We start from the raw sequence: 24,908 nt of genomic DNA, 5'->3' as shown, positions 1-24,908 counted from the left end.
CTGTCCCTCGACCAATTTCCAATGTGTGAGCTTTTACACGGAGGACTCGGTGGTGTCTCCAGAAATACCTGCCTTGTCTTACACTATATGTTATAAAGTTCCAACAGCCTGTCACAGTTGAACTCGCCTTCTTCTGCAGGACCCCACTTTGGCAGGTTCAATGGAGTTGGCAGGATGCCATTCATTACTCAGAGGATAAATTGTAGCTGCCAGATCGTGTACTTTGAGATTTCATGCCAGGGGAGCTTCCTGTCTCCCATCTCCAATAAACTTTGGATACCCATCTCAACTGCTCTAATGTATTTTACTTTCTTCCTCCTGTTGCTGGATCTCATGGAAGTGGATTTCTACAAACGATGGAATTGGCGGGTGCAGGTTGGGTGTTTCGCTGTGTAGTGCTAGTGATTATATTGTATTATGGTATCCCTCGTCTGAGATGGTTTCTTTTTATCTGTCTCCATCTACTCCACCCACAGTGAATATAATATTTTAGGTAGATTATTTCTAAATGGTATTTTTTCAAACAAACTCTTTGATATACTAATATTCCGAATTTCTTAAATGATGTCTTGCTTCTTGTACACAGTATATCAGATTGTAAATTGAGTCACTGTAAATAAGTCATTTCTCTTTGTACTGTGTGTCATACACAGATTTATCACTTCACTTGGGTTTAATGGCAATATTTGACTGTATTGTAGCAATTAACTGCTCTTCAAAAAACAGTATTCAGACGTGTTGCTAGACTTGATCCACTTATGTTTACTGTGTAAACCACTACCTACCTGTCATGTATAAATAGACCTAATATAATAAACAGGCAGGGATTCATTCACAAATATTTATTCATTTAACATCACAGTCATTAAAGCGATTCACCAATATCTATTAACAGAGTGTACCATCAACAAAATGTTTCACAAACTCTAATAATGGGACATCATCGAATAATTTCACTTATCCTTATTGCATAGACTTCCAAGGAGTTGTTAAGGCAAACACAAGTATATACAAATGAAGTCATAAACATCACAATGATATAAATCTTAAATTAAAACATCAAAATACGAAATTTTAAAAAGATCTACCGATAATTGATAAATCCTTGACATCGAACACTACCTTTTGAAGTTATTTCTTATCGAACGCACCTCATTACGTAACCATCGTTTAAGACATGGGCGAGGTGTTATAAGTGATGTATGTAACTTACCAACATATTAGTTAAAGGTATTTAAACCTTCAATCATCCTAGCTAATTTCATAAATTTTGAAACAGATGTTTTCAATAACGGTAAAAAACCTTTAACTTAACACATACAAAATATAAACAAGTGGACAAGGATGATAGGAAACGACGGACAACAAAATAATGCTTTAAACTCTGTGTTTTGTACTTAATTAATTCTATATAATAAACCATATGTACAACATCTGACATAATATGAAATGAAAGTGGAGGCAAAAGTATCCATAGTAACGACAACATTTTACATGTATCAAATGATTTCAGGTACTCGAATTCACTTGCATAGTATCATACATCCAATATTTGTGAAGCATTAAAGGGAGATCAGTCACTTAACTAAGACGAGTAGTTATAAAAAGGTCCATCCTGACAAAAATATGAAATAAGGACCTATCGTGATAGGAAGAAAAACTTATGATAAATAGTTAATTGGAATGGACGCTCAGTCTCTTGTGTCCTGTAACGGACACTCCATGTTATAAATTATTGCTTGTGTCCCATTCGGACATATCTCTCCTGTAAACATGCACCAAAAACCAAGATGCCTTTACAGGACCGTGTCGAAATCCTAAACTGTCCTGTAAGAACGCTCCTCAATTAGCTTATAGAATCCTCGTGCCTAACTCTAACACGGAATACTTGTCTCTTGTAAGAACACCCCTAAATCCCAGTATCCGCATGGGATCTTTTTGTTCTGTTACAAGGACGATTGGAAGTCCTGTGTTCTTTCAATCCGATGTTATGGCGCTCTTTAATTCCAGTGTATATGGAGTTCTTGTGTCCTGTTAGGACACTCCTAAATCCCTGTAAAGATTATCTTCGACTCCTACAGGTGGCACAGCAGTTCATACCGTAGAAGTCATGATCACAAACGTTATGTTCCGGGACAAGATGGCACCAGGCGTACTTATCATGACATCCAGATCCTGTCAACATAAACAAGTCCACGTTGGTGTTGCTGTAAACCAACTTATATATTAACTTATAGGCGCAATTTAATCACACGCTCCATTTCTTTTATCGAGGTATACTGTAAACAAACTTATTTAATTTCGCGTATATCGCGAGCTATAAGAAATCCGTTATTTCAAATAAATTGGCGCGAAAATGTTTCAAATGCATGTTAAGTAGAAAGTACTGGAAACATTAGTCTATATTGCGAAAATAAATTGCCATAAAAAAGTCATTAGTTAATAAAATTAGCTGGTTTACAATATACCTCTTCCTATCAACAGATATGGTCGTTGTGCAGATGTTTGCCTTTAAATAATTTTCATACCCTAGCCAAATCGTGAAAAATGGGGTCTATACATAATTTCAGATAGGGGTATTATGGGTTAAAGATTTGAATATCGCGTAAGTTAAGAAATAATGAAATTAAGTTGATTTAAAAAAATAACTGAAATATTCCACTACCGTTTTAAGAGTCTCTAGATACCTGATAAGATTTGATGATGATATCCCGCACTAACGTTATTTCAGAGGGGAGATTACAAAGAGTTACATTCCATCACCACTGGAGATACTGGTAACACAAAATCATTGTGGGGTATCACCTCTATTGCTTACGAATTGTTACATTTAAATTAAAACCTACCATTCTGTACACAACTGGCACTACGGCAGTTTCGTGACGTCACTGGTTTGGTCTCGCGGTCACATCCACTGACCTGTTGACCTTTATGGTTCACACATTTGACCTGCCTTCTCTGCTCGCCCTCACCACAGGTCACTGAACACTATAAATATATATTCAAACATGACATACCATTCATTTAAATTTGGGCCGAAGAAACGACAATTAAAATCAATACATCTTTATTGTAATTTTCGATGGCATGTTAGCAAGTTACAATTAGTTTTCAATAATAAACTAGATTTCGGTATGTCATACTAAAAGGATTATTATAAAAGAACAATTTGATTTTTGTATCGCAGCTCAATACCACAAAAATCCATTCAATTTATTCATTATATTAAAGTCTGCTTTAATAAACAGTATCAAGACATTTTATTGAAGGATTTTTGTTTTCAATGGGAATTATCATTAAGTTATTTCAGCCAATCAGAAGTAACTTTACAAACAGCGACAACATTTTACATAAATGTTTATCCTATGAAAATGTTTGAAAAAGCAAGATTGATTTTATTAACGCAAAGAGGAGATTTAATCAGCATAATTCCGACCATTAGTACATTTTTTTGCTATAATTTTAATACAAGCATTATGTCCCTTCTATTTCATTTTCACAACCATAGCGGTGTCACGGAAAGTGTACTGGACTAATTAAACAAGTAGAACATTCAGTTTGAATTTACATGTGATTGCTAATAACTGAGCTTTGGCTATTATTACTTAATCCAGCCCTAAATTAATGTTGCATCATAAAAAGCAACAAAGATAACAGCACACAGTTTAAGAACGCTGAAAAAGAGAATGAAACTTGCAAAAGCAAGGCCACACAAACCAAAAGAAGAAACATTTATCATAGAAAGTCCTCTGTGTTGAAAAATAATTTTAAATCGAATATATTTTTAATATTTTTTTTTACATTTTGCTACATAATTAAAACTTAATATGTGCACATCACACCTTAGACCACGCCGAGACCGTCCACCGTAGTGACCAGACCAGCGACAATGGACAGATCATCAGTTGACATGGTTCCGTCATGGCCACGCTGGGTTTGGGGACCGTCTCACAATGACTGTTGTTTACAGCCGCGTATTTACGTGTTCCCGTAAAACTTTTTTGCCGACATCTTAGGTAACGTGACCGAACCCCTCGCCCACACGTTTTAGAACACTGCAGAAAAGCATTTAAGAGGCCTCAATTGAGCATTAAGTTAGAAACCGCCAATCAAAAAGCACAAAAGCACACAGGAGTCTTTCAAGCCAAACGTTGAAACCATGAAATCTTGAAAAATTGTAATTTAGATTACAATGTATCAGGATACTAAAATGGCATGTTTATTTGTTAACAGAGACATATAATGTAAATTTAATTACCATTCAAATCTTAAACCCTTAAAATTTCATCAATATATATATATAGTGAATGAACCATTATCAATAAAGAGATGAACTCCAAATCAATATTTATGTAACTATCGGCGCTTATAGTTGTGAAAGTTTTGCGAAGCTATCTCAGAAAAGCAGAAAACTTCAATAGCATCCATTAAATACTCACAGGTCCCCACGGGGAAAGGTGCCAGTCGTTGTTATGTCTGTTCGGGCATGCTCTCTTTCGGCACGTTTTGATTATATCCGGTTTGGATGCCTGGCAACTCGTTTCCTGTAGAAGCTTATATCCTTTGCGCAAACGCTGACGACACGTGACTTTACGTGTTCTTTCGCCAATACCACAGCTGACAGAGCACTGCGCAAGTAAAAAAGTTTAAAATGTTTACGATCTAAACGGGCTCTGTATGAGTAAATCATTGCTTAAAAATCTTTATGATCTAAATAGGGGCTAAGTAGCGTATATATATATATATATGTTTGGCAAATTCCCGTTCTGCTTTTGAATTGACCTTTTCTGTGCATGGTGGAGGAAGCTCGTTTGAAAAATCTGACGTTAAGACCGACTGGCAGTTCGAAGACAGGGCGCTTCCTATCGTGAGATAATGATATATACCTTTGACCATTTGCCTGCATGCCAGTCCGGGTGACATTCATGCTCGTTACATCTTCGTGAACGCAATGGACGAGGCAGATGTACACAGGATGTCCTTCGTAGCTTCTTATTCTTGGTAGAAGAAATCCGCTGGCGACAGTAGATTTTCCTCTTCTGGTGCCCACCACCACATGTCCTGGTACAGGTCTGCCACTCCTCCGGGATCCATCTATAGTGACAATTTGAACACCACAGATGAATCATTGTTTAATTTACGAAATAAATTATTTGTGAAGAGAAACTGTTTTGAAAGAACAATGAAGAAATGATATGCGATGGGGAGTATGTATACAATGTTGGGTTTGGACAGCTGTGAAATGGAAAGGAAGACCATTCATAACTTCACACACATAGCGATCAATCTCAACAGCATACCCCGGATAATAGGTCTGTCCATAAGTATCTGGATAAAGAAACATGAAGTACCTTGGTGGACATGCCATCTCGTTACATGGAAATACGCCTGTTTCGGGTTTCTCGCTCTGGTCACATTCACTGGAGTTCACCTCCTGGTAGAGATTCTTGTGACAAAGAGCCGTCACAGTTTTAGTCCCTAAAATAAACAATAACAATACGAGAAAGCAAATAATTTATAAACAAAAAAATAAACATAATTGATTTTAGGTAAAACACAAAGTCTGGTTAATCTTAAAGAAGCACGTGCACATTACAAAGGTAAATCTGTGCAGGCCAGAAAGATTTTTCTCGTTAGAAACGCACAGTTGCGTTGTTATGTCGTATATAATGTACAATATGTAAAAAACGACCCTACCAGAACCACATGACTCGTTGAACATAGCTGGCTATTTTATGTGTTTAATACCAGCACAAGTCATTCATTAGACGCTTACACCAAAACTAAATTTAGCTAGATGAAGAGCTGACCTATAACGCGTGGCTAGCTATGTTACATGCAGGCAGGTGCAACTAATAGTGAAGTCATCAGTCGAGAGATTGACTTTGTAAGGGAATTGTATCCAGTGCATGCCTTGCATTTTGATTGAAGATGTTGCTTAGAGTGAATAGAGAGAACACCCACTTGACAGGGATCTTACCTCCAGCACAAGGTTCGCTACAGGATGATACAGATATGCTCCAGGTAAAGATCTTTGGTGTCATTGTCACAACTCTCGTGTCGTTCGGCGGACGGGGCATATAGTACTCGTACGCAATCCCTGTGTTCTGATCCTGGACAAGGATCTGTTTCGTTACAAGAGATAAAATGGTTATTACATGTTTAGTCTGTTCTGGGTTCTCGGACAGTGTTATGTTGGTATCCGAATCTATATTTTTCTATTAACATCGCTGTCACTATCACTAAATGTATGATGGAATTCGAGACATGGGATTGTAATTTTCGCGATTCCTTAATTCAAACGTCTTTTATCTATCTCTTGTTTGATAAAATCTATATTAACATTTTCACTTTCTGTGTCATACTAACCTCAATCACCAGATCTTCTGTCAGTGGTCCTGCACTTTCCAGTACTTCCGGTTCGTCGTAAGCGCGCCGATAATAAAACCTGGCACCACCAAAAGTGTATTCTCCAGGCCAGGCTACACGCCGCTGACCATTCAAATAATATTTCCCAAAGATATCCCGGATAGCGATGTAGTTGGAAGTCAGGGACTTTTCCAGAATTCTTATTGATCGGGAATTCTTCGGAAGTATTGCCACTGGAAAGTATGCTGAAACAAAATTAAAAGTTTTTAAGGCAAAACGTTTTTATTCCTGTTTTATTCCTATTGGTTAAAATAAAGTCAAGTGATATCCAAGTTATAGCCATATAATGTTAGTAGAATATCTTATTAAGTTCGGAGTTATCGGTCCCTGCCCTTATCGTCGTCAGAAACAAAATGGCGCAACTCACAGTAAAAATTAATGCTGATGACACTATCAATAACATTGAGAAATAGACAAGAATGGTTGGAGAAATGGAGCATAACAACAAATTTGATTCATTCGATGCAATCATTTTCCGTATTATGTCCTTAATAAACTGTATAATTAATGATAGCATCACCACTGTGAGCTATTGGAGTTCTGTTAGAAAATCCACACGAGTTGCTATATATTTATGATGAAATATACACAACGTACTATTCAACTTTGGTTGTTCCAGATACTCGCCCGTAATCCGTCTACAGGTAGAATTGTCTCCTTTACAGACTCCGCATGCATCATTAGATGAATTCGACCCCAAAATCAAATCACATCCAATAGGCTGTGAAAGAATATAAAGTTCGTTTTCAAGAATTTTTACATAGTATCATATCAAAATGTATTTTTTGTCACGGAAACCTTCACTAGAATTTTATTAAACCATACTGCCATTACAAAACCAGATGACCAATATATTTTGGAGTGTACGTCATTATGTTATAAGTATTTTTATAGTAATGATAAATTAATGCTGGGATACATTCCAAAGATTAAATAGACATGGTAAGAAATGTTTTAAATACACCTCGAAATATCACTCGAAAAACATACGTAAAGCTTGTGTGCAGATTTATTTTTTCTCGTATCTTATCTACATGTACACGAGAAAATTGTTTTGAGATTTTAAAAACATCGTAGTTTTGTGTGGCTATCATTCGATTTGAAATTTACCTTCATTTGTGGTAAGGTGCATGTAAGGGTGATAAATGACTTACCAGGCTTAGAAGAAAACCACCAACCTACCTTACAAGTGCCTTCTACACATATACTGTCATCGTCCTGGCAACGCATCCCGTTCACTGCCGTGTGTGTGATCGTGAAAACGTAGTTAAATGTTTCGGCAACACAGTGAAGTTTACACGGCTCTCGGACTGGAAAAAAAAATAATATACCAGTCAGATACTCGACATGCATGTTGATTTCATGTGTATTTCATAATTACTATAAATCAACTTTCCTTCGCATTTTTCTCTCGCGATTTTCGTGTTCAAAGTTCAAAAAATAAATTTGCAAGCGTTTATATTCTTCCTTACCAGTGTTGAAAGCATATTAATTCAATTTTTTACATCCGTGACAGTAAATTCAAAAACATGTTTTGAAAAGGAAATTGTGACACTTTGTAGTCAATGTGTTAGTTTACATTAGTATTTTCAAAATTAGACGTTATGGATACTTGTTGATAGCTTCTAAGTATTTCATGTTCTCATGTGCACTCACGCATCGGCTATTGTACAATGAATTGACATTACCATTTATCCCTTATCAGACTAGACACAATTTCTAGTACAGGTACAGTTAACTAGTATAGGTAAGACAGTGCCACCACTCGTACCGTTTTGGAGTTTTCGGTGGGGTTTCCATTTGAGGTACCAGCCTCGAAAAGGTTTCTTGTCGTACGATGTGCATTGGACATCATAAAAATCATCGTCACCATCAGGACAATTCTGAAACATTGAAATAGTCATAAACATTTCATTTTGTTGTCATGCCTACTGTCATTTTTTCCTCCATTACAAATACATTTTATAAGTATGGCAAATCTCGCTCCTACTAGAAGGAAATCTATTTTTCTTTGCACAATAGAGCGAATAGAATTCGCAAAAATTATTTGTCTCAAAACTGTATATAAAGTCTAAATCGTGAAATTAAAATCGCCCTGAAAGTTTGGTCGAGACGGAAAAATATAAATTTACAGCATGTTATTGTCCTCCTCAAAAAAATAATAACGTTAGTTTTCTAGTACTACCTTGTTGAATCACATTGCTGCATACATATCAACATACCAACGCCGGTACTGTTATACTATACACTATATTTCCCAGTTGTCCAATTTAAGAACGTACTGAGCGCTAAGCAGAAGACTTTACTATTGCTGCAGATTATGTGTTGATTTTGTTTTCGGTAACTTAAAGGATCTATATGATTCGAAGTTTTCATTTCACGTCATTTGGAACAAATATGAACCCACAGTTCTCTTGACCGTTGCCAAAGATAACAAATATTTCATTTTGGTACACCTACCTCCATTTGACACATTTTGAAAACTCGTTCTTCTCCTCTGCAGGGCCGACCTCCATACTGTGGACTATAAACAAAAAAAACAAGAGTGAAACAAAGACATGCATATAAACACTATATATTGGCTTATCAGACCCTTGAGGTCAGTCAGTGATTTTATAAATTTGACTTTTTAATCTATGAAGATTATTTGGTTCCATCAAATCTGTGAATTCAGAAGAAAGATTTTTGAAATAGTATCCATTTTGACCCCCTTTTGGCCCCATCCATCTGGCCCCTGGGGGTCGGCCAGGACCAATATGGATATAATGCTAAAATGCTATCTCAGGCTAATAATTCTAACCCAGTTTGACTAATTTCCTATGAAAAATAGGCAAATAATGTTCATAAATGTGTTTTTCCTATATAAACTAAAGTAAACTTGACCCCCTCCCCAGGGGGGAACATGAGACCCAAGAGTCATATAATTCACAATTTTCGTAAAGGACTTTAAGACCTTTCCATCTATGCAGAGTATTTGATTCTACCAGTTCCAATATTTCAGAAGAAGATTTTTGAAGTTTTAGCCTATTTGACCTGTTTTGGCCCCGCCCCTTAGGCCCCTGGTGATCAGTCATGGAAAATCTGTTAATAAGATTCAATGGCCATCACATAGAGATAATTATTCTGACTACCATTGACTTATTTCCTATTATAATGACTAAATAATGCTCATAAATGTGTTTTCCCTATATAAACTATAGTAAACGTAACCCCCTCCCCAGGGGGAAACCTGAGACCCAAGGGTCATATAATTCACAATTTTCATAACTCACCTTAAGACCTGTCCATCTATGAAAAGTATTTGATTCTACCATTTCCAGTATTTAAGAAGAAGATTTTTAAAGTTTTAGCCTATTTGCCCCTTTTGGCCCCGCCCCTCTGCCCCGAGGGGGTTGACCAGGACCAATATAGATATGGTATTATAATGTTATCTCAGGCTAATAATTCTAAACAAGTTTGACTCATTTCCTATGAAAATTGAGCAAAAAATGCTCATAAATGTGTTTTCCCTATATAAACTATAGTAAACTTGACCCCCTCCCCAGGGGGAAACGCGAGACCCTAGGGTCATATAATTCTCAATTTTCATGAAACACCTTTAGACCTGTCCTTCTATGAAATAAAATTTAAGAAGAAGATTTTTAAAGTTTTAGCCTATTTGCCCCTTTTGGCCCCCTCCCCCCTTGCCCCTAGGGGGTTGACCAGGACCAATATAGATATGATATTAAAATGTTATCTCAGGCTAACAATTCTAAACAAGTTTAACTCATTTCCTATGAAAATTTAGCAAAAAATGCTCATAAATGTGTTTTCCCTAAATAAACTATAGTAAACTTGACCCCCTCCCCAGGGGGAAACATGAGACCCCAGGGTCATATAATTCACAATTTTTGTAAAGGACCTAAGACCTTTCCATCTATGAAATGAAAAGTATTTGATTCTACCATTTCCAGTATTTAAGAAGAAGATTTTTAAAGTTTTAGGCTATTTGCCCCTTTTGGCCCCGCCCCTCTGCTCCGAGGGGGTTGACCAGGACCAATTTAGATATGATATTAAAATGTTATCTCAGGCTAATAATTCTAAACAAGTTTGACTCATTTCCTATGAAAATTGAGCAAAAAATGCTCATAAATGTGTTTTCCCTTTATAAACTATAGTAAACTTGACCCCCTCCCCAGGGGGAAACGTGAGACCCCAGGGTCATATAATTCACAATTTTTGTAAAGGACCTCAAGACCTTTCCATCTATGAAGAGTATGTGATTCTACCATTTCCAGAATTTCAGAAGAAGATTTTTGAAGTTATAGCCTATTTGACCAATTTTGACCCGCCCCTAAGGCCCCCGGGGGTTAGTCATGGAAAATTGGTTAATAGGATTCCATGGCCATCTCATACTGATAATTCTGACAATATTTGACTCATTTCCTATTACAAATGATCAAATAATACTCTAAAATGTGTTTTCCCTATATAAACTATAGTAAACTTAACCCCCTCCCCAGGGGGAAACCTGAGACCCCAGGGTCATATTATTCACAATTTTTGTAATTGACCTTAGGACCTTTCTATCTATGAAGAGTATTTAATTCCATCACATCTTTGAGTGGAGAAGAAGATTTTTGAAATCTAAGCCAATTTTACCCCTTTTGGCCCTCCCATAGCTCTCTGGGGGGACCATATAATTCACAATTTTGATTGGCCTTATGCCTTAGAAGGTTTTTGCAAAATTTCATTGAAATTGCTTCAGCAGTTTTGGAGAAGAAGTCGAAAATGTAAATTGTTTACGGCCATACGACGCACGACGGACGACGCCGGACAAAAGGCGATTAGAATAGGTCACTTGAGACTTTGTCTCAGGTGACCTAATAATAATAGCGAATAAGTATTAAATACGAACATTGAATACTAATTCAACAAGAGGCATATCGTATTCATACATATCTAAGCAATGTGTTCCTTGCAAACATGAGTACAATATATACTTCTCGAGTACAATATATACTTCTCTTAACTTTACAAATACATGTTAATGAATTGATAATGACATGTTAAAGCGTGTCATGACATTTAAGAGTAATAATCACTGAAAGGTGTATCGAATATTCGAGCCAGAAACCATGAAAATGAAGATAAACTCACAGTGGTTGGTTACATTCTCTTTCTCTGACGGTCACTCCACCCCCACACGAACGGGAACAGTCTGACCATTCCGCCCAAACTGACCATTGTCCATCTATCGGCTCCGGACCATTCTGACCAAACCTGACGCATTCCCCCTGTCGACACCACTATACAAAAACGGCAAAAAAAATCTTATAGTTCAAAACAAAACAAATAAATTTGAATACCGTAAAAAGCGATACATTATCAGGACTGAAATCAATCATAATGACACACTCAAGCTATTGGTCTTTATCCTTTACATGCACACGATAAAATTATCTCAAATTTTCCTTTTAATTTCCTATTGATTTAAAAAAAATTGATAATTAAATATGTCATTTTTAAAAATCTTTTTGCAATTCATGGTTATTAATATTGATACACCTTTTCGCGTATACAATCTAATTTCTTGGGAGAAAGAAGAAATTTGCGTACCTACCATACCAGAACCGCATGATGTTCCTTCTGCCGCCGGTAGGAACTTGGTCTCGCAACGTTTCTTCCCCCGGTAGCACCACAGAGATTTGCAGATGTCCTGAGGGCGGACTGTCGATTCCTGATTCATATAACACGTTAGTGTATTATCACAAGAACAAAAATCACAACAAAAATGTACAAAGTATTTATGCATATTATAATATTTAAAAAAAAACACCAGTGCATAATGTATGATCAAAAAACAGATTGTCAATGTATGACGCGAAAACAAGCAAAAATATATAAAACCTCATAAAAACAAATAAATTTTGATAGACGTCCAACAAACATTAATGATCAATGAAAGGCACACGCCCTTATTTGTAAAATGTATAAACTGGTAATCTCTTTGTTCCATTCCAAGATTTTAGAATAAAGAATTATTTTTAGGCGCCTTTTACAATCATGCCAAGGATGCAGCAGGTACGCTTGTATACAATGAAAGGCATCGTAAAAATACAGAATATAAACGAATAAAGGAAAAGTTAAAACATAAGTTTTCTAAACATATGTCACCATGAACAACAGACACAGTGGTATACAATGATGTTTGGTTAATGTACATCAGAAAACAGATGTGTGTGACATATCAGATGACTTTAAATCAGATCCTATGTTTGGATACCTACTTTTCCGAAGTCGTAGGTACATAGTTTGGCCCGCTTTCCGAACTGCCACTTGCACTGTACATCGGCATTGTAGAGTTGTCCGGGAAGCTTATCTGGGAATGTCAACTCGGCTACATGTTTTGGTTTATTTGACAGACATTTCGACTGGGGAGTGCTGGGGAAAATAAAGTTTCCTCAAATGAATAACTTGTCTTGTTTATTGTTTCAATGTCTTAAAGGACATGCCAGGTTCTGATGGTGGAAAAAAAAAATTCTGTGAACCTATCGACAGATCGATCTTGAACTTACAACCAAGAGATGCATCGATTGTGGACGAATGTCAGCTTTCGCAATTTCCTATTTAGTGTTTGAATAATACATTTCTGTTCTGAAATTACATTCGAATCATAGATATTTTATTACTAACGCATGGGTTTTCTGAATTTGAAATTCTAATAAAGTTCCTGCTTCTGTTTTCAGCAAATGACTACCATAGTTTCTTTGCTTGTCTGGCTCTTCTCCTGGTTACTTACTTCAGGAAGCGCATTAGGTAGGCCTTGCTACAGATGGACCAGTGGAATAGTCCATCTTTCCCCATCAGGGTGGGAGACATAATGGTACCGGCGGACTGGGTACAGTAGTTCCCTTCTCCGTCATGAAACATTCCGAAACTAAAACGGAAGTGAAGAATGTATCAATAAATAACATAAGCAAGCAATACCAATGACATTATTTCTATAAATATATCATAGATAATGAGTGGATATGGGTGCATCAAAGTTTATAACAAATAAAACAGTTGTCAGTGACGTCATTGAGACTAATATATCACATCTTATATAAGAACAGGAAAAGTAAAAGTATTAATTTGTGTACAAAAAAAAAACTTTTAAAAAAAATTGTTCTATAATGTACTCACTTGTGTCCCATCTCGTGAGCGATAGTGAAAGCTGTGGAGAGGCCGGTATCTTCGTTTATAGTACAGCTTCTGATGCGGTTACACATCCCTTCTATCGGCGCAAAACCTGCAAAGTAATTTTGATTTTGTTCCCACAGTTGTTCTCTTTACATAGAATAAAACCATACTTATATTGTCAGTTGGTAACTGCCTTACATTACATGTATCTATAATGATACTATCTAGATAAAAAAAACCACTTTTTATATTTCAAATGAAAACATTATTAATTATCCTCTTGCCTCCTTTTTTGATAAATTTGATAAATTATATTGTAATATTAGAGTTACTTCCCTTTCTACATGGTAGAATGAGACCTAAAGCGACCCATATGGAAATGCACATAGTATCTGCCATTCGAGTCGAAAGTGCGTATTGTGTTGCATTATACCTTGGATTTATGTATTCATATTGTGGAAATGGTTCGCATTTGTTTCAGGAAATAGTTTATACACATGTTTAATAGTCTACGCAATGCCAGTAACATGGGACTTGGGGATAGGCTTTGTCTTCTTTGGGAGACTACGGAACGTTAGTATTGTTTCTCCTCTGTGGAACCATTACCATTTCACTGAAGGATACTTTGAAGGACCAATTTATTGGCAAAGTACACAATAATACATTATACGTGTTCTGTTGTTGATGTAGGTATCCCAAAAATATCAGAGGGAGACAATCTGTGAAGTAAAATGCATTGCTATCATAGATCCAAGCCTGTGTGTGCCTTACCTAAGGTGTCGCATGGGGCGTTTTTGTAAGAGCACAGATCCATGCCAGTCAGTAGTATGGCGTGGTCATGCTGTCTCCCTTTAGGTCCCACCAAGACCGACTGCCACGCGCAAAAACTATTCAACGTTTTATCGGCATGGTAACCGATTTCGAGTCCAGTCTGGGAAACCAAACATAAATTGGGTTATTGTAAACCAATATATCACCACTTCATCACGTGTGTTAAGCTATTATGGCAATTAATCATTATTATGCCTTTACGAAGACTTTTCATTGACTTGTTATATGATATCACCATTTATAACGCTTGTTTTGATTAGATGATTCAAATGCGCAGTAATATTATAGATAAGATAATTCTTAATGACACATATTTTCAATTTTCGTCTAAAGCAGATTGACTTGTATAGACACTATATTTATAAACTTTTTATAAATCTTTAGTTGGGACACCTACCTCATCCCCTTCTAGTAATATAAGTCCGACCAAAACGATGTCCAGTTTGTTACCCAGACTTGAATCTTTGTACAAATCAGCGACCTATTAAAACATATAATCTCATGTACTAGTAGTTCATAGTTTTAATAGAAGTAATATCAAGCCTATTCCGTAACGAATATCAAGGTTAAGCAAATTAACCAATCATAGGTTTTATCATACCTGTTTTGTCATTTGCAAGGTCAAGAACAAACATGTCCTTTCTGGCATATTAAGATAGATACTTAGTAACATAAAATTATAAACATGGTTTGACATATCCAAAGTAATGTTTTTGAGTTGAAGAAGTCTTAATGGTCAAGATCAAATGCGAAAAGAAGTGTAAACGTTACTCACCATGTTAAACAGAGTGAGTGTGTATGTTGTAATATTTTCATCTCCGTGTTTATAATACATAGTCTTATCCACCACGACCAGGGTCTCCACTGTCTTCTCCTCCGGGGCCAGATGCGGTGACCGGAAGCGAAATTTGAAAGGCGATCTCTTTTCAATGGTGTGTGGCTGTGTCTCTTTGATGGTACCGGTTCTATCGTTGTATGTAGCTGTTCTTTCTAAATAACAAATATGGCCCGTTATGTTATTCTGTTGATATCCCGGAACAGTTGAACTTTTGATACTAAGAGGTATCAATATTAAGTTACAATACGGCAATACTAACGATATACACATATACATCTGTATAACCAGCTTGTTCATAACGGATGCTTTCACTATGGTGATTGACAAGATCCTTTTAAACAGGTACTATTCTGCTTGAAAGATAAGATAGCAGAAATTTTGACAAAATTTGATAAACCCTCCAATACCAATAATTTCTGAATAATTTTAGGCAAATTGTTATTTCAGCTAAATTACTTAAAACGTTGTTCTGCTTTAAACACATAGATAGAATAATCTGGAATTTTTCTAAATAAGTGGTTATTTATTCAATAACCTATGGCAAACTATGTTTGTGGTTATATATAACTAAACGTCAGAACAATAACGCGTCATCATATATTTCCCTACCTCGGGTCTGTTTAACGCAGTACTGATTTTGATTGGACACTCGTGATGAACGTCTAGTTATTTTATGCAGACGGCCTTGACCCTGCTTCCCGCGCACTCGGTGTCGTTTGATTGGTTCTATGATGAAATCCTCCTCTGCTGTTCGTATTACTCCGCTCTGGAAATAAATTATGAGGTCAGCAATAGGAAGTTACTGTGAAGATTAATTTCGCTGCTTGCCCTCTGGCGCAGTGATAATCAGCTAACGGGCGGTAATTAGGACGACGATGAGAAACATAATAAGACACGCGTTATGAAAATTACCATTTAATTCATTTCAATTTGTTTGTAAATTGTTCAGAAGGTAGTTATGAGTGTTACATTATCTCGTTTTACATTCCAATTTTTTAAATCAAAAAGCCGTTTAGCAAAGGAAGTGGACATTTTATTGATACAGGGCTGATGAGAGAATACAAACGCAAATAAAGTTATAAATATCTATAATTCAGAGATATCCTTAGCTAAGTTGGGATATATCAAAATCTTTATTTTTACTGATTTTGTTTATATATACGAATTTCTTCTTTACTGTTTTATAATTAACGTGACCAATTAATGCTATTCTTATGGGATTCTGGTTATGGTAAAATGGTGGATAAAGAACCATCGAATATCCCAAACAAAAAACATCTTACCCCGAGATTCGCGAAAACCGTGAAGGTTCAATCAGATAAAGAGCGTCCGAAATTGTCTAGCGGTATTTTTCAAACATTTTAATCCTAATGCAGACGACGATAAATTGAAACTAAAAATGAAACGTTTTCATGCTTCATCTCACTGCGTCAGGTTATAAAAATGTGCGATGGGACACAGATGTTCCATAGATATATGCCACAGCAACAGCTCTAAGGTATGAACGTCGTATGACCTCTGACCTCTCATTAGTACATTTGTTATGACCGAACATTTATCATTGCATAATGGGAAGGTTGTCACTGAAATGAGGACGTAGAGTTGCAGCAACTGTAGTTTGCAATTCAAATAGTCGTTTTCAGAAGTCATTGTCACCGTGAATAGTAGGGAAAGTGTCCAGATAAAATATTTCTGCTCGAAATTTAATAATAAATAAATTTAGGATGTATAAAAGGGAATTCTGAGGTAACAGAAAAACATTAAGTTTATTGTACCTTTTAGCGATATATTACAACATGAAAAGTCTTGTCAGACGTAAACGATATTTATCAGATTAAAACGCATGTGGAACTTTAAATCAAACAACTAACGAGTTTTCAGTTTGTCGCTCTTTACAAGCAGTAAAAACAATAAAGACAGTTAAACTACATTTCAACATAACGAACAATATATCACGAAGCCTTGATTTCCGAGTTACCACAACCCTTCATCTTCATCGACGGCGATTGCATTTCCAAGTTAATTCGCCGTTGCAAATTGCGTTATGTATACTGGCAGTAAGAACGCCAAACACATTTTCTAGGATGTAAGTTCATGATAATGATAAAAATTTGATGAAAACTAAGCTTCATTTATAAAAGAAAATCAGCTGCAATAATGTCATATACTACGTTGTCTCAACTGACTCTGAAGAACATAATATGAATAAAAATGTAATGCGGATGTATATTTTTATTTTTATGTGATTGAGATGACTGACGGATCATGATTAATCTGTCTATTCTATCAACTCTCCATCATTGTTAGTGATTACCCCTATTTACACGCTTCAATGGTCCAAACAGGTGCATTGTATGACTCTCACGCCACTGATCTGACAAATATGACGAGCAACGCGATATATTATAAATGACTTTCTAAATGTAGTCCTACTCACAGAAGGTGATGGGGTACAAAGCTGTGATGTCAGTATCCATTGCCATTTTAAAAGAATCCTATATGACATCTTTATTTTGATAAATTACTAATGGGCTAATTCGTCATCAAAAACATCATAAATATAACAATAAAATAAATTAATAGGATTTTTTTGTTTGTTTATTTCTTATTAATAATATCTGTACATTAAGAAGAAGAAAATGACACATATGTTTTGTTTCATACTATTCAAATAATATATTTTAAAAGTTGAGTTGAAATGTTCCTTTTCAAAAAAATTTCCATATCATTATTTCTATATACTAATCGTTATCACTTAATTCGATTTCCTGAGAAACTTTAATGTAGAATTTAACGCTAGGTTTATTAACTATTTACTTACAACACCATCGCACAGTGAAATCGAGGCTGGGGCTCCATTGTGTGACGTCACACTTCCGGTATACTGACACTGAGATTGTGACCACGCTCGACTGGTTTCTGCCTGATCTTCTTGCATTCCTTCATTTCGTTGGTGCCCTCGCCTATACACTTTAAACCCAGGGGCTAACAGTTGTTGATTCTGCCATAATTTTATCTGAAAATTCTTTCCAAATCCGGATATTTCCGCCTGTAAAACGCTAACATTTTGATGTGAGGTATCTCTTCTTTTTCTATTGTCATGGTAATGAAATTGATTTTTATGGAAACGATGTTGTAACTGATCATGGGAGACATGGTGTCCTTCTTGGTCATAAAAGTTTGGAATGGTTATATCAAAGTCTGAAAAATAACCAAAAAATGTCAGTTAGTATAGCCATAATCCTATTAGTATCATACACAGATTATCTAGTTATAAATTACTTAAGAGAAAAAAGACTATATTTTTAATGTTTAATTTGTAATTATGAAAATAATTAATAGCTTCGCCACCCATAAATGATTTTAGCTATTATTATAACGTTATGCACCATCAACCAATCATTCGAAGTTGTGTTTTTATTGTAAATATCTCTTTAAAGTTCATAATAATACATTGGGCCCTTTAACGCAACAACACAACAGTATAACATACCTGGTGTTGACACACATACACAATAATGTAATTTATTTTTTTTGATAAAAACACGTTCAACATGTGTGGTATATAGAAACCCGACCAGAGCTATACAGGGGACAAAAACCAGGAGGCGTTTACCGTCCTCTGGTGGTAGTTTAGACTTATTCATGGCCGGGTAGGATAATGTGAAATGCCATCTACTAAGCTCTAATTGTCATGGAAACTGGACACTAATATACCTCAGAGACAATAACAAATGATTGTCTAAACCGAAAATGACGGCCAAAATGTATGTCTACTCTTAGATTTAGTGGATTTTTTATGTGTGTATTAGGTTACTTTTTACAAATTTCACGTAAGGATAGCACCTTTTCGTTAACATATTTTAATTGTTATTGCACCTAATTGCAGTCACCCTAAGTCAACATCTTACGGGAATAGGAGTAAAGCGGGGTTTGTTACGCAAATTTATATTACACAACAGTGTGTTTTAAATATTTTTATTTCCTTTTTGAAGTTGCTTCTTAAAACCATAAAACAACGTCGTCAGCTAAGGCCAATTCAGAACAGTCTACCCTGTATGATATGTGTTTCGTATGGTGCATTGTGTGCGTTTTAGGTGACTGCAAAACTCTTGTGTTGTGTCTCCTTGTAAGAGCAATACCTCATCCATTTTTAATAACCTTAACGGTGCAAAAGACAAATCATACCGAGTAACGTTATACTGGCAACGCATTACTTTAAACAATAGTATTATTCAACAAAATACGCTAGGTACTGCATTCAGCTCTATGTAATGGATACGTTTGATTTGATGTATTATAGGTAATGTCTTATCAACAGGTAGTGTCATTTAAGGATGACCTCCTTGTAAGCGATGTATTGAATGTGTCGTGTTGTCTCCTTGTAATTGTGGAACCCTTGACCTCATATCGCCTCAGACACTGAATCCCAAACGTTATTCGGTGACATTATACTGATGATAGGAAAACTAGTCGTTCCACTCTCTTACTGTTGAGCTCTACATTGGTGTGTCTCGGCCAGAGGACAGACCCGAGATACTTTTCCACATGCACTAACGCGCAATTCAAGGCCAAAAGTTAGGCGGGGTCAATTGGGATGTTAGAAAGCAGAAAGTAATTTAGGAAGAAAAAAGACAAGTTCCTTACTTAAAACAATGTCATTTAGAGAAATATATGGACGGAAAATACAAAATACACATTTTATCATTGGCAATGTTTTAATAAAACATGAAACTTTTATCGATTATTTAATTGAACGTACTTCATGTAATGCACCTTGCGCCAAGCTATGATTCAAGAATGTATGGATGGAACTGTATATATACCGACCGACATATAAGACTAATAGAAACATTAGTTCAATTTGTGGCCGTTCATGTCTTTGGGTACAAACATATATGTTTGCTAGCAAGTTTCAATATAATTTCATTCACCAATAGTGTGGGAACGCTTTCATAATGGCCAACTAAAAGAATCATATACTCATTGAGAAAACGAATATCACAATTAATGGTAGTCGGAGCTTCTTGTCAATGACGGGAACCATCGACTCGGAAGAAGTAGGGAGGAGAACTGCCATTAAGTCACGTATCGTTAAATTGTATCGCTAAGTTCTCGCTAGATCGTCTTTTTATCGGGGACAATAACAGCAGTAACTAACCACACTTCATTTAAAGATGCAGGGTGTCCACAAAACGTTCCGCGAGATCGCTTTAAAAAGAAAGAAGAGATTGTCCCTCGGAGACCAACAATATCTAAAAGAAATAATGGACTATTCTCCTTTTTTGTAGAGAATGTCTGATATACAACTTCGTGATCAAATATCAAAATCGTCTACATTGAATTTTACGTTTAGAAACTACCTATCCTCTCAATCCCTATAAACCTGAAAACTACTGAAGCGATCTCTTTATTGCATCTTTGAACATACTGTTTGTGGACATTATAAGCTAAGGATGGGTAGCTGTAAGTGTTCGTTGTCCAATATGAGCTCACAAACCATCTGACCGTAGATCTGTTCACATTTATACTAGCTTAAGTAAAGCTAATAAATGGTCTATATATACTGTAAACGTACAAACTTAAGTGGTATTTTATTTTAGAGCCATAGCGTCAACGATGACTCGCTAAAATAAGATTTAATTATCTATATATACTTATATACAGAGCTAATTTGGTAGTTGCGCAAATTTATCATAAACCTGACTTTTTGCTTCAGCCAAAGACACGTTCGGAAAAGGCCTCCGTGGGACCCTTATCCAAAATAATAGAAGGTCTCTATTATCAGTTTCCGAAGAAACTTTAATCATTTGTATGTCGGTTGATCGTTTCATGTTGTTGAACATAGATAAACTAATTTATGTATGACTTTCCCTGTATGCAATCTAGTAAGTGGTATGTGAAATGGCCAGAGGCCTTAAGTAATGGAATGGAGGGTTCGAATCTCTTATCTGGTGATTATATTTCTTTCCGTCTGCTACATCTTAATAGGAGTATATGTTACTTGTGATACACTATACCCGGTTACTGATCTCTGGAAATTGGTCATTCGAACTCGCTAAACTCTGACTTTGTACTAGTAAATAATCCTTCCATTACCAACATGATTAAATATTTATTTTAATAAAAGGTGAAAAAAGAACAGACTTATTTTATAGACTTAACAAACAGAAGCGCTCAGCTTGAATATAGGATTGACGTTGAATGTGAAACAAGATTTGTTATGACCTATTGTGTGTATATACAGGTATAGGCCGGTAGACTCTCGGCAGGTGAAATCTGTTTGATCTTGTGTTAGCACTATACCACTTAATGCAAATCAACTGTGTGACCTGGTTCTAAAACCACACAAGATGCAGAGTGTATCGCTGTAAAACTCTATTCAACAATCTGTAATCGTCGTAATGAATAAAATAAATTGTATTTTCAATTCGGCAACGATCAAAGGGCGCGTATGGGCTAGACTGTTTACCATATATATGACTGAGGCTTTTGTACGTGAAGGCACTGCTCTCTTTGAGCTTCATTAAAAGGTTACATTTGTGAAGTTATGTAAACCACTAAATAACTATCATTCATCTATTGGATTCATTCACAAATAAGTTGTTTAAATGTTCTTGTGTACACATAATTGATGTGTTTTAGACATAGATACTACATGTACCAACTGTGTAGTTTTCTATATTACGTATAAGGTAGGCAAACTGATCCATGTCTTTATACCATGGTTTGGTTAGTTTAACGTCCTATTACCATCCTTAAGTTTAAGGACGTGCCAGGTTTAGATGGTGAGTGAAAACCAGATTTTTATTGTATGTCATTATTTTTATCATTATCAAATGAAGGCGGGGGTTTCCAACATTTCTCCCATACTTGACAGGGTTATCATGCGGTTGCAAGAGAAAAGATAACTCTGTCTTTTACCGGGGTAAGGCCTTAGGCAAAAGACAGCTCACACGCGCTAGACTGTGACGTCATCAATACATGCGGTGACCACCATTTTTACGCACAGTGACGTTCATGTCGACTGAATTTTCACAATTTCTCGTTTAAGTATGGGAAAAAGAATCTTCCATGGGCTAGTCAGGTAGACAGGGATTTCTCAGCCCTCATGAAAGATTTTAACCATCAACCCACGGCAAGCCTTGGGTTAAATAGACAAAATCTTTCACTCGGGTTGAGATATCTCAGTTCATTTGAAAGATTCTATTATTATCCCATACTTTACAGGATTATCCCGCGATTGCTAGGGAAAATATAACTATGTCTTTACCGGGATAGGGAAAAGATAGGTCACACGAGCTAGACAATGACGTGACGTCATCATTACATGCCAGGACTATTGTCAGCGACGCCATGAATTTTGAAGCATTCCGACGTTAAAGTATGGGAGAAAAAAATCAATGGGTCTGTCAGGTGGACAGGGAAGTCTCAACCCTCGGGAAAGACTTTGGCCGTCAACCCTCTGCAAGCATCGAGTTGATCAGCAAAATATTTCACGTGGTGTGAGATATTCCTGTTTATCTGACAGGCCCATGTAATATTCTATTAGTCTATGCTAAGTATGATAATGATCGAGCTAACATTTCTTGTAGCTAGAAATTTGATTTAAACTTTCAAACTTTTTATATTTTGTCGCTAGATGTTTTTGTCAATTAATGTTTGTGTTTGAAACTTGTCTCATGTCCGAATACTCAGTTTGCTTTATTAAAGATCATAAAAAATATTAACAATGCTGAAAAAACAGTAACATAACCTTAATGAATGCCATTGTACGTTTACGAAATGGCTATAAGTATCGAGGCGGGCGTGCACAAGCGTAAGGAAATTCACTTTATCGTAAATACTGAATTTTAAATAAGACTGTTACAAATGGAAATTATTCGGAAGCCACCTGAAACTATCATAAACTGTCGAGCTCTTTATGGAAAACCTTGCTTCCTACCCCCATGTCTTCATGATCACGCATATTAATTACACACTTCGACTACAATAGGTAAATGTTTAGCTCCGTCTCAGGACATTTCTGTAGGCTGATCAAAGTCATAGATGAGAGATTTATCTTATCATAGCACATTAACACCTACACGATGATATTGATAGGTTATATTTAATTGACCAGCTCACGTTTACTATCTGTTTATTGTTATAATGATGTGAACGACATTTCAAAAATAAAACAAACCAGATTGACAAAAAAAACAAAAACAAAAAAAAAAAACAAAAAAACCGGAAAACTGAAAGTTTCAAGATAGGTCATAGTTAAGTGTTTATTTGACCACGGTTTATTTATGGTCAGTACGGTCAAGCAAGCTAGCATGCTGGGTCACACTGCCATCTGAATCCGGATACCTAGTGGCAATAGGTCAGCCTTCGCTTTTATAATTAGACTACTGTAGAAGAAAACGTTACAATACAAACTCGTTTTATAAACAGTCGTTGGTGTTATTTTGTATTGAATGGCATGGAACATATATGTATGTAAAGTTTACGGATATACTATTACATAATTTACAAAACAAAGACTACAAATTTTATTCCAGACATGTACAAAGTCTGTTATCTTCACAATAGTTTTGAAATGATGATACCGCAAAATATAAGCAATCTCTTTCACCAATAAAGAAAAGTTTGTTTGATTAATTAACGTACTATTAACAGCTATGGTCATGTAAGGACGGCCTCGCATGTATGCGGCGTGTTGCGTGTATGTTGTGCGTCTCAGAGCTCTTTAATGTTTTAATAATACACAATAACATAAAATATGGAACATTATGGAAGATATTGTGAAAGAGAAGAGAAAGTGCTATACAAATACGTCATACCGTTGTAAGAGAAAACATACAGTCGACGTGCATGACAAATGAATCAAATGATTAAGGAGGATGAAATCGAGAATAAAAGTTGTCTTATAAGAACGAAAGCGAGAAGAAGTATCTATCTATTCAACACAGTCAACAATATAACAATCACGTAATATATGACAATGTTATAAGTTCATTCCCTTTTATGTTCATTTTCTTACACCACGTCATCTCGAGGAGACTCTATTGTGTCTGTCAGAGCTATTAAAGCTGCAGCTTCTTATTCACGGACCGACAGCATAATAAATTACTAGTCCATGGTGTTAAACGGGTATATGGCCGCTCTGCAAGATCCAGTTTCTCATTCAAAATAACATATGATGGGCAATAAACACATGGGGCGATATATTCATAATTTCGTATATATACCAGTACGGCTTAGTACTACCATCAGAAAAAAACTCTTATAGATAAATGAAAGTAAACCCTTCATTTATCAAGCGTAATGATATATCATTCATTTCTATTTGAAAGCTGACGATAATGAGGGTTAATACCTGAGTGTAATATATTACTAGATTGCGTTACGGCGTAACGCCAGTGTTTTCCGTTCGTTGTTCGTCCACTCGAATGTGTCAATCTTTACGTTTTAATCTTGAAGATGTCATAGATCAATCACTATCGCAGTCCATAAAGTGATTTAAAACATTAGTTTGAATAACGATAGAAGTGTTAAAGAGCCTTTCCAGATCACTATTCAATTATAAGCGCAAGAATTATGAAAATCCGATTGTCTACAACTATCTCTCTCCGAAAACAAAACTGAACGTGACGTCACGTAT

General features: G+C 35.9%; 1 protein-coding gene across 2 annotated transcripts in view; it reads right to left on the bottom strand.

Annotated features, from left to right (window-relative positions):
- Nucleotides 1-827: 827 nt before the first annotated feature.
- LOC138315312 (A disintegrin and metalloproteinase with thrombospondin motifs 18-like) overlaps nucleotides 828-24,908 on the bottom strand; it is a 50,270-nt gene continuing 26,189 nt past the window's right edge. Inside the window, exons 3-24 of one of the 2 annotated variants that reach the window (XM_069256228.1) lie at nucleotides 18,084-18,463; nucleotides 15,872-16,028; nucleotides 15,200-15,414; nucleotides 14,822-14,905; nucleotides 14,365-14,524; nucleotides 13,597-13,702; nucleotides 13,211-13,348; nucleotides 12,699-12,852; nucleotides 12,032-12,148; nucleotides 11,569-11,717; nucleotides 8,890-8,953; nucleotides 8,201-8,312; nucleotides 7,612-7,739; nucleotides 7,027-7,150; nucleotides 6,370-6,614; nucleotides 5,981-6,125; nucleotides 5,352-5,478; nucleotides 4,887-5,094; nucleotides 4,440-4,628; nucleotides 3,843-4,055; nucleotides 2,847-2,988; nucleotides 828-2,175 (exon numbers count right to left, since the gene is read on the bottom strand). In XM_069256228.1, the coding sequence (XP_069112329.1) occupies nucleotides 2,063-2,175; nucleotides 2,847-2,988; nucleotides 3,843-4,055; nucleotides 4,440-4,628; nucleotides 4,887-5,094; nucleotides 5,352-5,478; nucleotides 5,981-6,125; nucleotides 6,370-6,614; nucleotides 7,027-7,150; nucleotides 7,612-7,739; nucleotides 8,201-8,312; nucleotides 8,890-8,953; nucleotides 11,569-11,717; nucleotides 12,032-12,148; nucleotides 12,699-12,852; nucleotides 13,211-13,348; nucleotides 13,597-13,702; nucleotides 14,365-14,524; nucleotides 14,822-14,905; nucleotides 15,200-15,414; nucleotides 15,872-16,028; nucleotides 18,084-18,463 (3,470 nt within the window). In that variant the 3' untranslated portion in view covers nucleotides 828-2,062. The remainder of the gene's footprint in view (nucleotides 2,176-2,846; nucleotides 2,989-3,842; nucleotides 4,056-4,439; nucleotides 4,629-4,886; nucleotides 5,095-5,351; nucleotides 5,479-5,980; nucleotides 6,126-6,369; nucleotides 6,615-7,026; nucleotides 7,151-7,611; nucleotides 7,740-8,200; nucleotides 8,313-8,889; nucleotides 8,954-11,568; nucleotides 11,718-12,031; nucleotides 12,149-12,698; nucleotides 12,853-13,210; nucleotides 13,349-13,596; nucleotides 13,703-14,364; nucleotides 14,525-14,821; nucleotides 14,906-15,199; nucleotides 15,415-15,871; nucleotides 16,029-18,083; nucleotides 18,464-24,908) is intronic. The other variant, XM_069256229.1, reaches the window with a different exon arrangement.

This window comes from Argopecten irradians, chromosome 2 (genome assembly GCF_041381155.1).
Source record: "Argopecten irradians isolate NY chromosome 2, Ai_NY, whole genome shotgun sequence".
Classification (NCBI taxonomy): domain Eukaryota; kingdom Metazoa; phylum Mollusca; class Bivalvia; order Pectinida; family Pectinidae; genus Argopecten; species Argopecten irradians.
The sequence above is the reverse complement of the archived record's forward strand: the minus strand, read 5'-3'. Positions and strand labels throughout refer to the sequence as shown.